Source organism: Aulonocara sp. 'chitande type north' Nkhata Bay, linkage group LG11 (assembly GCF_057382095.1).
Source record: "Aulonocara sp. 'chitande type north' Nkhata Bay isolate Kocher_YH1m ecotype deep benthic linkage group LG11, A_spYH_male_GT1.1, whole genome shotgun sequence".
Classification (NCBI taxonomy): domain Eukaryota; kingdom Metazoa; phylum Chordata; class Actinopteri; order Cichliformes; family Cichlidae; genus Aulonocara; species Aulonocara sp. 'chitande type north' Nkhata Bay.
This window is the reverse complement of record NC_141354.1, coordinates 18,955,975-18,971,274: the sequence shown is the minus strand read 5'-3', so window position 1 is coordinate 18,971,274 and position 15,300 is coordinate 18,955,975. Positions and strand designations below refer to the sequence as shown.

Sequence of the window (15,300 nt, the reverse complement as noted above, 5' to 3'; positions counted from 1 at the left end):
AGCAAGCACTTTGGCAACAGTGGACAGGAAAAAACTCCCTTTTAACAGGAAGAAACCTGTGACAGAACCAGGCCATCTGCCATGACCGGTTGGGGAGGGTTGATGGTAAAGAATTTAAGTTTCTTCAATTTTTGAAGAAAAGCCAACTAGCCTTAAGAAAAAGTTTTTGACCCCTTTCCGTAATGAAATCCAACGTTTAGCAGGATCTCTATTGACTGTTCCTTCTCCCCTGTCTGTACTTGTACAGGTACTTGTACTTTCCATGCTAGAATCATTGGATTCTACCAGATTTTTGGGGGGGTTATCCCAGGTTTGACACCCAGCCTCTGCTGATCTGATTTATCTGCAGAGACTGGTTTGACCTTTTTACCCCAAGACATGTCATCTTCTGCATGCTATGCAAGCCTTCTAAATGCGGGCTGATCCTGTTGCGTGCAGCTGCTCTATTTTGTCGGTTTCTTTGGATTTCAGCTGCAATCGCACGGTTGTCAGAAGTGGATGACAGTCTAGACTGCTTTGTTTTCTGTTTTTTATGATTTCACTTGAGGTAACAAAGTTTTCGATTTCATTTTCTGGACTGAGGAGTGGGCACACTTTCATGCTCATGTGGGATGACTCCACATAGCAATCTACTGCAGGGTCCTTGGGAAGATGTTTCATCGTAATAAAACGATGTCCCAGACCTTCAACAGGTGTGATTCTTTTTACAGAATCCAAACACAGCATCCACTCGAGCAGGCTTAAAAATGCCAGTGTGTCTTCCACTTTGGATTCTGTGTGTGGCTGTAGGTGGTGTTTGGGTAAATCTTCTATGCATTTGTCTGTGATTGTTTTACTGTGTTTGATCAAAGTGCCTGTAGATACTGAATACTGAACTGGTGTCTTCAGTACCCATGTGTGTTTCATTACCTCTTTTCTCTTCCAGAAATATTTCTTGGTGTGCTGACCAAGCATCTAGCATTTCCATTGAAATGAAAGTCTCTGCGACATAACCGAATGACGCATTACGTCATGGGACGTAATGGAAAGGCTGCTTTGAGATGGAGCAGCGGTTAAGAGCTTAAGAATGCAAAGGTCTCTGAAAAGAAATACAAGTTAGGAACATAAACTCTGGTTTGTAAGCAGGACTTGTAGAAACCAGAATGGTGTAGACGGCCGCTGTAGCCAGCTGACTGAATGTAAGAGCACTGGACATGAATTCACACATTGTGGATCTGTCATCAGTGCTGTGGCTTTGAAGTTGAGCAAAACTGATGGTAGAAGTTTCTTCTGAATTCTTCAATTCAGGATTCTGAGTGCAACCCATTTGAACTAGCTACCCAGAATGCATTGCAGCGTTAGCCGTGGTAGCCTGTAAGTGAAATGTTTAGTTTTTAAAAGTACATGAAACTAAAACCATATAAACTATATAAAAGTGCTTGTATAAGTTGGTGAATGCGTCAGTATAGTGCAGAATAAAAACTATATAAGAACCAGTCCATTTCCCACTGCACACCAGGTGTTACTACTGTGAACAAACCACGCTTCATATGCTGCCCCTGCAAAAGGACAGCATTCAAACCAGCTGAAAGGTAGGCTGTGGAAAGGCTTGTTATATAATAACAGCTTTCTGAGAACTGCTCAATGAAATCTTTTGGATACAAGGGAGGGACGCTTCAGGATAAGCTCTGTTCATCCTGCAGGGACTTTAATGTATCAGGTTTTTGTATTTTTGTACTTTCTTTTCAGCGCTCATGAATTTTACATGATTCCAAAGTGTTTTTAAAGTTGAACATCGCCAATTTTACACATCAAAGTCTTTTATGTTTGGGAGTACTTGTGCATATATTAAAAATAAGTTGTATAAAAACTAGCTCCACAGGAAGCTTTGTGGATGTCATTTGAATAAGCATCAGCTGGGGGTGAAAACTGCAGATCAGACCTTTTTGTAGCTTTGTAGCAACCACAGACTGTGTGCCTATGAGTACAACACAGGAGAATTCACACCACTAATGTTAGAGAGTTGCATTCTGGGTAATGCAGGTGGCAAGTTTTGAAAAAAAACCCAGAAAGGCTTGTTGATATAGCTATCAAATAAATATCCCACATGAACAAAGTCTTTCAGAAATGTGTTTGAACTGACACACTGTTCTTATCTGATATTCCAGAGCATGAGTGAATGCTGGCGTTCAGTTTCATTTGGTGCAGGATTGAGCTGTCAAATGTACAAATAAATTTGATTGTGGAATTTCTATAAAATGCAGAAGTTAGTAGTCTTTGAGCAAAGTTTCATCAAAATTGGTCCACTTGTCTAGGAGGAGATATACAGACATACAAAAGCGACAGTCATTATATAATCAGGTGCAGCTAAATGATTTGTAATCAGTGTATTACAGCTTCATTTACATTTGAAGTGTATAACTTGTGCGAATACAGAATTGTATGCCTTTTTATTATGTGACAAGAAAAGCAGATTATTTTTAATAATCAGAATATGATTAGACTGTTAACCTAAATAAATATAAAAAGGTAGATAAATATCAAAATCCAGACAACAAACCAGTTTTAACCAGTTGTTGTTATGACTTCACTGCATGAAATCGTAATTTGCATCAGTGGGAACAAGAGCTGGCTATTAATTTTCACAGAACAGAACAAATAACCGCAAATGTTCACGTGTGTTTCAATACATATCCCATACAATTTTCCCAATAAATTTCCCATTTTCCTAGCAAAATATAAAGAAGTGAGTGGTGTCTCGAGACTTTTGCACAGTGCTGTATAGGGGATTACCAGCCTCAGCCTTCCATTCATACAAAGATCACAGGATTACTCCACACTTATTTCAAATTGTGCTTAATTTAAAGATGGACTTTAAATGTGTTGTGCCTACCCCAACGCCCTACGCTCAGGCAACCAGATGACACTATGTCCCATCTGCATTGCCTGCTCATTACACTCAATCCAACCAAGAGATCACATGTGAAACTTCCACAGTGTCAGTAATTTTTAACAGGATCTGTAATAATGATCACATACAGGTGGATGTTTTATTGAAACAGTGATGATAATCAACAATATTTCAAAATAAAAGTCCAAGATACAACTTATACTAGTCTGTATGACAGTGGGGCTTTTTTTTGTTTTTCAAAAACAAAAGCAGTTATTACATATGCACATTAAAGTACTTTAGATACTGCAGAATATAAACAGATTTTAAAGATCAAGCACAGACAGTCAAACATCTGTCTGCAAAAACACAGAAACACAAGTTGAAAAAGGCATTACTTACTTTCATTCAGCTGAAAATACTATCATCCACATTGCAGGACATTTTTACTGTGCCTATAAAAAAACCCAGTTAGAGATTGTCCAGACAGGAGACAGAGACCTATTTCCTTTCAAGATCTGGAATACTTCTCCTCACATTTTAACTATGTGTATATAGTTATATCAGATTTGACTCGATGGTACGACAGCTAAACAGCACACTGAAATAAAATAAATCACAATCAAAATACTGAAAAATATCATTACACCGTGATATTATGTACAGATCTGACACAGTTCGTACTCGTGTATATACACAATACTGCCAAAGCAACACTACATTGCTGCACTATCAAAACGAGAGGCATCAATTTGAATTCTCTCTCTTGTGTAAATGTCCAGCAATCATCACTGGAAAATTGTCCATTAGGTTTAATATGTTTAAGAAGATTCTTCCTGCCCACTAATGCATTTGATCTAATTCAGATTTTCCTCCAGGTCAATTTGAGGCTATTTAGTGATCTATCGCTGACTTGAAACAGCATTTCCACTGCATTTCCATTGTCCCCTTCAGCTTGTCACCCATCTGCCAGCTGAACAGCTTTTTGGTTATTGCCTAACTACTACAGGAGCGGAAACATAGAGTCAGCCAAACAGTCATCGCTGCTTATTCACGAAGGCAGTATTTTCATGTTTTTTGATATCTCTTTAACCGGCATCTTTCCTTATGTGAAACATCTGCTAGTTCAAATATCACAGACAGAAAGCAAATAAAGCCTCAACCTTACATTCATGATATTAGTGAGTTTTTAAACGTGTTGACATGAAAGAATCTGCTTTTAGTGACCAGCCCACGGAGAATTATCAGTCAGCTCAACAGCAATAAGATAGTGGAGGTTTTACTAGCTAACAGAGCTAACGAAAGAGAATAAACATGCAATTTATAATTGTTAAATTGCAAGAATAAACATTTGTAAATGAAAAAATAAGATGTTAGAAAACTAGTGCACATTCTGAACAGTTGTTGAGACACTTTTTAGACTTCCAACAAAAATGCCAAACAAAAAGGAACCTCTACCTCACTCTGATGACATGGCCAGCTAAAGTGGCAGAGTGCACATTGGCTAAAACGGTCACCAGCTTTGAAAGAGCTTTATCAAATCAACCTTTGTGTGTAAGATTAACAGATTGGTAGCCCTTTTATGAAACGATCCCACAATTTTAGTGTTAGATGAATAACAAGCGGCAATCAATAAAGTCCCCGGGTCTGATATTTGTCTGTAAATCAGTGAAAGTCTGTGCTCCACACATGTGAGGAGACAGCAGTGTTTCCTCTGCCAGCAACGACTGGCATCATCAGTCAGTCTGGTTTTCAGTAAGGAAAACATATGATCTTTTTGATTGTGGTCAGCTGACTGACTCGGCCAATCACACAATCGCCACCGCTTGGCCATAAAAATACACCTTGCTGGCAATGTCTGTATGCTTAGGATCAACGTCCTTCTTGATATCCTGCTAATTTATGGACTGAGCACATATGGTGCAATGACTCCCATTGTTTACCTAATATGTGAAATCCCACAAACACAGTTAAAGCTAAAAGTCAGCTTGTTGGCTTCCCAGTGCGCATGTACTGTTGAGATAGGTGCATTATTGGTGTGTATTTTTTTACACACTGCAGTAATTTATATGCATTTTTAAATACATATTATCATACACAGGGACACACGGGGATGTTTGTGATTGTCCTGAAAGAACCCCCCACCCCAAAACCTTGTGACACATAAAAGTTTCAAAAACAATCAATCATTCATTTAAACAGCAGCTCAGAAGCCTGCATGTTTAAATTCAGACTCCTGTGGTGGAGAACTGCGTGACTTCAGTCTGGAGGTCATCATGCACTGCTCTCCCACCCAGCTGATCCATACCTAGTCAGGCGGGCGGCTTCGCTGTCGGCGCAGGGGCACAAACGGACGCGGGCTCCCGCGTGCTGTTGCGGACTCTGGAGAAGCTGCTCTGCTCCGGGCGGGAGCGATAGGGCAGGCAGAAATCCCTGAAGCACCTTTTGAAGTTCTCATCCATCAAGGCATACAGCACAGGGTTCAGACTGCTGTTGGTGTAGCCCAGAGCTATGCAAATATGCCAGCAGGCCATGGTCAGGAGATTCTTGCGGTCAATTTTCACAGCGGTCTTGACAATGACGAAGATGTGAATGGGAGTCCAGCAGATTATGAAAACCGCCACGACAACCAGGACCATCCGGGTGATCCGCCGCAGGTTCTTGTCCTTCTCTTTGGAGCCAGAAAGCAGACGGACACTCTTAAGACGCAGGATCATCAGCCCATAGCAAACGGTGATGACCAGGATGGGCACCACGAAGGCAAAAATGAATACACAGATTTTTGTCACCGTGTCCCAGTACCTTTCCGGTTCAGGAAATCCAAGAGAGCACAAAGTGACTCCTGAGGAGGTAAAACAATTGCAAGTTTAATAAAAGAAGGAGAGGCTAACTGAAATTAATAACACAACTCAAAAGTCTGTTTTATTTTTCCTTTTAAACAGCCAGTATGTTTTCACAGAGCAATAGTATTTTCCAGCGCCTCTTTTTTTTTTAACAGCAGCAATGAAAATTCCCTCACCTTCTTCTGTCACCTTGGTAACAGCCATGATCATCACGGGGACTCCGATAGCAGAGGAGAGGATCCAGATGGCGACGTTGATAAGCTTGGCTTTGGCGGGCGTGCGGAAGTCCAGGGCCTTGACCGGATGACACACAGCGATGTAGCGATCCACGCTCATCATGGTGAGCGTGAAGATGCTGGTGAACATGTTGTAGTAGTCAATGGCTATCACCACTTTACACAGGAGCTCCCCAAACGGCCACGTGCTCATCAGGTACTTGGCGCTCTGGAAAGGAAGGGTGCTGGTGGCGAGAGCGTCGGCCAGAGCCAAGTTGAAGATGTAAATGTTTGTGGCTGTCTTCATCTTCGTGTACCTGTTTGGTGGGAAGAAAAGTGCAGAGCACACTTTAAACAGATTGTGACACACAGCGGATGGGAACAATTGTCAGCTGGAGGAGACTGGATTTCTTCCCAAGGTCTGGCTGTTGCTATAACACAAAGAGGATGTCTCGTGTGGCTGACTCACGACTTCCATTAAAATTTTAAAAGTTACAAAGTTTTATTTAATTCATTTAACCATAAAACCAATAATCTGCTATTTCCTCTAAATAAATAAGATTTTTTTAGGTGCATAATGTCATTAGAGCGCTACACTAAATGCACAGCAGCTCGTCAGCTTCTCTGGAGCCTCCATTAAAACACATTTCCATGTAATGAATTGATTATAGCTCAAAGCCCTCCAAACTCCTACTTGATTTTAGATTAAAATTATTTTGTGTGTGTGTGTGTTTTTTTTCTGAGTGCCAGCTTAACATTTGCCTGGCTCTTTTAATATGGATTGCTCCACATCAGCCCACAACATGACACTCTGTGGGTCACATTTGATTAAATTATGTTTCTGAAGTGTTTTGCTGTAAAATATCAGACTCTGAAAGGATTGTGGGAGACACATCTTATTCCCAGGTATTAAGACATCTATGTATTACAGCACTGATCTCATCATGTAACTGCTTTGCCTGGGAGTGTGAGTGATATATTTAAAGTTTTCTTCATTTCTTTTTCAAAAATTAAAAAAGAAATCCCCAAAATCGAGAATACATCATATCGACACAGTATCGCTTTTTAAGGTTGAGCTTTGGTTTATCATCTCAATTTACAACCCCACTCTCTTACAGGAATAATTGGTGCAATTAAATAATTTCAGGGCTAAACTGTAGATTACGCTCCATCCTCTTCTTACATGTGGGAGGTGTGTGTGTGTGTGTGTGTGTGTGTGTGTGTGTGTGTGTGTGTGTGTGTGTGTGTGTGTGGGTGGGTGGGTGGGTGGATGTGATGGAGAGCGGCTCTCAGGCGCAACTGGCACTGTGGGCAGTTACGAAGGGGACCATCACAAATAAAGTACGAGAGTGAAAATGGATTTCCCTCGAATAGAAATATGTGAAATTGCTCTGCTATATTTTAATAGGTAACATACAGAGTACTTTATGGTCATTTAAAATAAACCCTGATCACATGAAAACATATTTATCCTATCCATATTGGGGTTTCTGTCATATGTGCATGAGTGTGTCGCTTTTCACCTTTTAAAACGTGTCGAGCAAGTAAATTATTTTGTCTTCCTTTCAACACATTCCCTTTGGGTTATCGTTATCTGAATAGCGTGTCCTTCTTACCTGACCACCCCGTACATTACAAGCACGTTTCCCACCAGTCCCACCACGCAGACGAGAGAGTAGAGAGCCGTGATGCAAACGTGGATGACAAGTCTTCTGTCCTTGTTGGTCTCGTTGCCAGGAATGGAAAGCAGATCCTCAGAGCGCGTAACATTGAAAGGAGTTACTGAGACCGAGTAGAAATAGTCCGGGAGAAGAGTGGAAAACTCCATTGCGGGGATCCAGGTGCGAACAGAGCGCAATAATTCGAGAAGTACGAGCGCACGAAAACTGTGCGACAAATTAAGTCATCGGGCGCTCGGAGGATGTGAGAGCTGTGCCTCTGCGTCTCGCCCGCCCGCGTGTGAGTGGCGCGTGCGTCTCTGCGCACTGGCGCACAAAGAACAAGCAGACCGTTTCCCTGACAAGTTCTTACCTTGCCTAAAGAGACTTTTTTTCAGAACGCGTGAATTAAAAATGCTTCATCATCAGACGATTGCCAGTCATAACCAAGATGCCATAACATGTTCTACAGCCTGACTCTTCTCACCGGGCGGTCACCATCACGTTACCACCTGACAGCACCAGGGAAACATTTAGCTTGCTTTTGATAGCATTACTGCATAGCAGCAAGTGCTTTAAGAACTTTACACATTAATGATGTATTAGTAAACGAGGAAGTCAGCCGATGTTAAAAACGACACCAGATCACCAGCTTTATTAACAACTCAATTATGTTAACTGTTTTTTAATGGTTAAACCAGTTTATCATTTCACTCATGAATCCTATCAGTGACCTTTGCACCCTAATTTAGTAATTTTGCCTAAATAGATCTCGCCAAACACGCTCTGTAAACCTGTGGTTTTCCTGCTGTTCCTGTCATCCATCCTAGTTATGGCAGATCAGTCAATAACTGTTTAGCGATGGGTTGCAAATGTTTAAAGAGTCTAAGTTGTAAAACCCTAATGTCCCAAATTACCGGCTTATGACCCTCGCAGTACTGATCACAGCTATATGAGCAAACACACTGACACAAGCCTACAAATACATATGTGCCTCCATTTGAGAACTGTGTATTTACTCTGGGTGAATATTTAATAAGTGGGGGCCATTTTTTAGTAATATAAATGTGATGAAGCTTTTCTTGTCCCTGGATATCACTGTATCACTGTTGTGTTTTTACTTATTAGAACATTTAATTTGTTTACTAACATTAGATTTACTGAAGCTTTACAGCCTAACATGTACAGCTGGCAGCAGATCATAGGTCCTTCATTACTCTTTTTCTAAGAGTGCCAAGCAGACATCTTTTTCCAATTTTAATGAAAGCATTCATTTATCTGTAGCTGCCTTTCCATTAACCTGGACATCAAAAACCATTACAAACAGGCTGCAGCATGTAATGCTTTATGGCTCCTGAAATTGAGTGTGTCATGCATTTGAGTCTTTCTCTAACATGTGGGTTTTTTTTTGAACATGCACAGATACAGATTCTCCTGTGGCTGTATTAAAATTGCAATAATCGATGCACTCTGCAGACTGACCTTTAAGGAACGGCCATCAGCGCAGCACAAAGCAGTGAACGGGCAGCATTTAAATGGTAAATGGACTGCATTTATTTAGTGCTTACTTACTAGGAACATTCACACAGTGTGTTTGTGCTATACATACAGCATTTGTCCTACTAATGGACATGCTGGAGAACATGTTAGGTTTTCAGTATCTTGCCCATGGAAACTCTGCCATACAGACAGGCAATGATCAAACCATCACAGAGCCATAATCTCTGGTAAGCCATAGCAGGTAACACCTTTGCAGTGTCTTTGAAATAGACTATTTGTGTCTCCCTAAGAAAAGAGCATTTTTAGATTTCACAAGCTTGTGTTTTGTACTGGACTGATCTGCCAGTTGTTCAGTGTTTGAGTGCTATGAAGTCTAGTGAGGAGGACTGTTCCTTGAGAGCAGCCAGGTTAACATTTCTGATGTTCAGTCAAATGTCTGTTGATTCTGACTTTTAGTGATCCTTTACTTTTCCATCATTTTCTAACTTGCTGTTCTTTTCCTTTAAAATCTCTGTGAGATTTCCCATTGTCTTTTTTGTACTCTTTAAAACTGACATGCTCTGTCTAACACAGCTGCACAATTCAATTTAGTGGTGCAGGTGGCAAAAACAAAAACTGCTGGGACCAAAGTTAGGCTTCTGACACAAGAGTCACACTAAGGCTTCCTCACTATTTTCATTCCTTCCCATGAAACTTGAACCAATTCCTGCAACATAAGGCTAAAAAACATTCAGTTCTCAAACCCTGGAAAATGTAAGCTGAGAGTATCGAACAGGTGCTTTTCTGGGATTTTTAAAATATATGTTGCTGTTACAGATCATTTGAATAATCTTTATTATGTGGTGCAACTTTATCTATAATAATGTGGAAAAATGATTATTAGACTAATATATTAAAATATGAAAAGTAACTTAAGGTTTTACACAAACAAACAGAAAGTAAAATATTTGCATCCAAAGTATAATTGAGCAGAAGCAGAAAGATGCTAACTGGGAAATATTAACACAAAATGCTGTCACAGATATATGCTGATATATGCTAAGACTCACACTACTGCATTCCAATTCAGTTCAATTTACATGGAACCAATTCACAACAACAGTTGCCTCAAGGTGCTTATTATTATAAGGTAAAGACCCCACAATCATGCAGAGAAAACACCAACAATCAGACAAACCCCTATGAGCAACCACTTGGCAACAGTGGGAAGGAAAAACTCCCTTTTAACAGGAAGACACCTCTGGCAGTTCCAGGCTCAGGGAGGGTCAACCATCTCGTTGGCTTGGTTCTGCACTGCCAGTGGCACCTGCACCATAACTAGGCCTCCTCCTTTTCTTGGTGGCTGTAATGACCATTTTAACGTCAATGAAGAGAATTGCATTGTGGGATAGTTATCTTGTGGTATTTTTGTGCTGTATATTAAAAATGAGTAATTCTGCACAATCTTTATTTTCATGCCCAACCTTTATGATTAAATGGCTCGTATAAACAAGTTTGAAAGCACTACAGCTTTGTCATTCTCAACAGAGTACCGTGCTAAAGTGTCATGTGCTGATATAAAAGTGCCTCAAAAGTGAGCGTAAGCTGATAGGAAGGAGGCGCGTAGGTGGAGAGGTCACAGTTACTGTCACACAGACATTTTCCTTCAAACATTTCATTAAATTCAGCCCACAAACTCTGCTGAGGGCTCTGTGTATATCTAGCTTATATACTTACACACTTCTGGCGGCCATGATCACAGCAATCAATCTCAAAACAATAGTTCAAGTGGGACAGCACATCCCACCAGCATTAAATGACTTACTCAGCAGTTCAGAAACAAAACTCACTCCATTTAATTTCTGGGTGGGAGAACAATGTATGCCACAGAGCTTACGTTGGAGGACTATCTACTCTGTTAATGAATAGGACTAAAAATACTGTAGTGTGTTAGTTCTGTGCAGGTGCTTCCTATAATCAAAGAGTGTGCACGTTGAGATGCATGTTTCTCTGTAGACAGTTGTTATAACTGGTGGAAATATGCTGCAAAGGAGACAGAATTGGGTCTGGACATAGAGTCACCAGCAGGAACAAAATGCTGCTGTTGCTCTTGTTTATATTCTCCTCGCTCCTCGGGGAGAATCACTCATGATTAGTGTGTACAGGCAGTGTGATTACCCGCATCACTCATCAGCCCAATGGAAACCTTGGGAAACATTATGCTGCTTTCCTGAACCCATTCATAGCAGGGAATACAGAGTACGGGCAAATGAAAGTGAACTCGTTGTTGGGTTTTTGCATAAACATACAACGATGATGTTGCATATTTGATTTCATAATGATTGCATAAGACAGGCAGACTCCTGTCAGCTCCCAACAGATTGTTTAGTTTTAACGAATAATTTTAAATAGATTAACTTTTCAGTGTCTATACATTGCATTTTCACATTGTATTGTGTGGAATTAGTCCCCTGTTTCGTGCACGCAACAGCAGTTCTGATGTGAGCCAGAATACTTTAACTTCTTAAAGGTCAGAGAATAAAGTACATGGCTTGACATTTTATTTCCTCACGTCGTGAGTTTCTCTTCTGTTATTACATGGATGAGAAACTAAAATGAAAATATATGGAGGCTTTTTTAAATAATATTATCATTTAGCTGTACGTTCTGAATCTGTCAGAGCTGAAGGACAGTGGAAGCAATTACTCGTGCTCTGTCTTAGCTGTAAGATTAAAGGACATTTTGTTAGTTACACCTTGTGTTACTACCTGATTAAACCTCCTTTTGCCTTTAGACCTGTTTTAATTACAGGGTTCTGGAAACATTGCTCAGCAACAACATTGGTCCATATTGCCGGGATAGCATCCGACACGTGCTGCAGAGTTGTTATCTTGGAATCTCTCAAATCATCCCAAAGGTAGTCTGTTGGATTGATTTCTGGTGACTGTGGAGGTAATTTGTGCATAGTGAACTCATTTTCATATCCAAGAAGCCGTGTTCAAAGTGACTGAAATCGCTTTTCTTCCCCATTCTCTTTTTTGTTTTTGCCTGTCCCGTTTGGCTCTTTTGCATCAGAATTATTGTCTAAAGGCAAAGAAAGATGCCCAACAGATTTACTTTACCAAATTGACCATCCCAGCCTTGCCATAATGGTCCATTTGATTCACCTTTTATTGTTTATTTTATTTTCACTTGCTGAATACGGGACAGACTTGACTGGGGGAAAGAAGGGGAGAAAGAAAGAGGGAAAGAGAAACAGCTGAGAAGAGGGACGGGGGAGAAGGGCAAAAACCAAAAACCAACAGAATGGGCAGGAAAAAAAATGCATCTATCAATCACCTGGGTCACCTGTTGAGAAAGAAAAAAGAAAACAAGCAGAAGAGAACAAGAGTAATAGAATAAACAACATCACAATGATATATGGGAATATGACCGTAAATACTAAATATTAAACATTATTGTGCAGCACATAAGATCAACAGAACACAGTGTGCTTTGAGGTAGGAGCCAAAAAGGGTGTAGTTTGTGGGTGTGATCACCCGTGTGTACACCTGTGAGCATGGACGCGCTTGTTTTTTTAAAAGGTTCCTTCATGTAATGATCTGCTAGAGGGTGTGGGGGGGCCACAGCCCCGTCCTCCAGGGCATGAAGCAGGTATGGAGGAGATCAAAACTCCAGACATCCAGAGGCCCCCAGAACACAAGAGACCAAGGAAGACTAACAGAGGGGCAGCCGCGCCACTGTCCCAGAAAGAGCTGAGGAGAGTCCCAGATGAGGGCTCACTCAGCAGCCGCGGAGCAGAAGCCAGGGGGGGTTGCAGTGACGCGCCCGTGAGCTCCGCCAGCAGCCAGCCGTGCCTGAGTGAACGAGCCCCAGGCCGAGAGGCCGGGGGCACCCCACCTCCGAAGTGGCCCGAGCGAGCCCCAGGCTCCAGGCCCCGATAAGCGGCCGCCAAGGAGTGAGCCGGTGTGTACCTGGACGCCCATCCCCGGACACAAAGAACCACCAACGCACCGATGTCTGAGGGAGTCCGCCACTGGCAGGGGAAGTGGTGGTGGGGGGAGATAGGCCTCCAAACCTTGGAGGGCCTGAGATGTCCCCAGAGAGGTGGCGCCTGACACCCAACCTGACATATAGACACAGACATACAGGCACACACATATACAAACATCCATTCCCACCCTCATGCTCTCATATGCACTTACTCCACACTCAACCAACGTGGAGACAGACATAAAGAGACGCTGTACACACGATCACACTCCCAGCGCCGCCCGGCCCCACAGAGCCCGGGACAGTCCACCCAACCCCACCACAGAGAAAACTGCACCCACCCCACCATCCACTCATCTTCCAGACTACATAAGACAATAGACGCCCAGGCTGAGATCTTCCTCCACCTCTCCTGTATCTCCCCCTCCTGCAGAGAGAGTTCCTCAAGAGAGGAAAGCTCCTGCAAGATGTGACAACCTCCCTCACCAGTTGAAGAGCCCCCCAGGTGGCTCGACGCACCGGCGGCACCCCCATTCTCAAGCACAGTTCAAACTTCAGCAGGTTATCTTTATCATGTCTACATACCGAAATGCAATGAGTTGCTGCCAGAGGAGACATTTGCATAAATGGGCAACCGAACAAGTGCACATAACAAAACTGTGTAAACAGACTGAAGGTAAAACATTGTCTATATAAAATAATACTTCACCTAAATTATGGCAATTTCCGATATGAATCCATGCTTGTAGTGTTATTGATGCACATCTATTAGACTTTATTTCTTGTACTATCTGCACTTCCTGTTCTGTCAGAAAAAGTTATTGCATGATCAACATGTCCTCTTAGTATGCTTTTTAATGGATGAGCAGTGACAAAAACAACTCAATCATTTCAAGAAAAAGATAGGAGCAGATTTCATTCACAGCAGTCAGCAGCCTGGTAAATTTACGACTTTGTAATAAAGTCAAAACTTTAAGCCTGATATAGTGTGGCAAATGAAAACTGTGTGTGAGCGTGTCTTAAATGCAACCAGAACAGCATCATTAACTGCTGTGCAGAATTGAACAGGAATACACACTTTTTATCTTTTACATGTGCCAGCTAAAAATGCATTTCCCTCGTTGCAGTGACAGTGCTTATGGCCAACGTTTTTAATTTGCAGGGAAGTACACAGACACCCTGCTGTGCTTTCATTCAGTCATGGTGCACAACAAAGCTGCTCTGGTCTACAAATCGTCTCACACCTGTTTATTCTGCTTTAGCACCAGAGTTTTAAACTAAACAGAACATCTTTAAATCACGTTTGAGAAAGATTTGGATAAGCGCAACATATTTATATCATATTATACTGAACACAGATTAATAATAGTTGATGGTGCTAATGAAGGTAGGGCAAGTCGGAGGTTTGTAGTTTTAATATTTATGATTTGGGGTGTGAGAAATAATTGATGAAGGCGAGGAGCTTAGAAAGGGGTGTATTTGCTCAGTTTTTTGCATTTAAACAGAAAGTGTTTCAATATATTTAATTGAATGCAGTGGGGAGGAAAAATGCTAATACTTGGTTGAAAACCCTTTGCTGGCACTGACAGCCTGAAGTCTTGAACTCATGGACATCAGCAGACGCTGCTTTCCTTCTTTTTAATGCTCTGCCATATGTAGCAGTTTCTTTTCTGTTTTCGCAGTTTAAGGACGGCTTGTTTCACCTACACAGAGCGATCCTTTGACCACATGTTGTCTGTTCACTGCAAAGTCTTCCAAATGGAAGCACCACACCTCAAACCAACTCCAGGCCTTTTATCTGCTTAATTGATGACATAACGAAGGAACTGCCCACACTTGCCATGAAAGACACTTTGAGTCAATTACTTCTGGTCCCTTTAAAGAGAGGGTGGCACATGTTAAGGAGCAGAAATTCCTAAACTCTTCATCCAATTTAAAAGTGGACACCCTCAAATAAAAGCTGACAGTCCACACATTATGTCCATGTTCATTATAAACTACAATTAGAACACGTTTCAGTAAACAGATTTATATGGACCTCACTGTATGAGTTCAGGATAGTGATGGTGGTGTAATGGGTGGGGGGCAGAGTTGGGAAGCAAAGAAGTACCAATAGTTTGTTACTGTAATAAAGTACAATTTTTGGGTACTTTTCTTCAGTACGTTTTCAAAAACTTAGTTTTGGTTTAATGTATTTGAGGGGAGTTATTATTTCACCTCCAAACATCAAACAGACTTGAGCC

General features: G+C 41.4%; 1 protein-coding gene across 1 annotated transcript; it reads right to left on the bottom strand.

Annotated features, from left to right (window-relative positions):
- Window positions 1-3,025: 3,025 nt before the first annotated feature.
- Window positions 3,026-7,863, bottom strand: oprd1b (opioid receptor, delta 1b). The gene is made up of 3 exons (XM_086309924.1): window positions 7,544-7,863; window positions 5,889-6,244; window positions 3,026-5,711 (listed from the first exon to the last, which is right to left on the bottom strand). Exons 1-3 carry the CDS (start codon window positions 7,753-7,755, stop codon window positions 5,182-5,184), a joined length of 1,098 nt encoding a protein of 365 aa, XP_086166050.1. The 5' UTR covers window positions 7,756-7,863; the 3' UTR covers window positions 3,026-5,181.
- Between the last annotated feature and the right edge of the window lie 7,437 nt (window positions 7,864-15,300).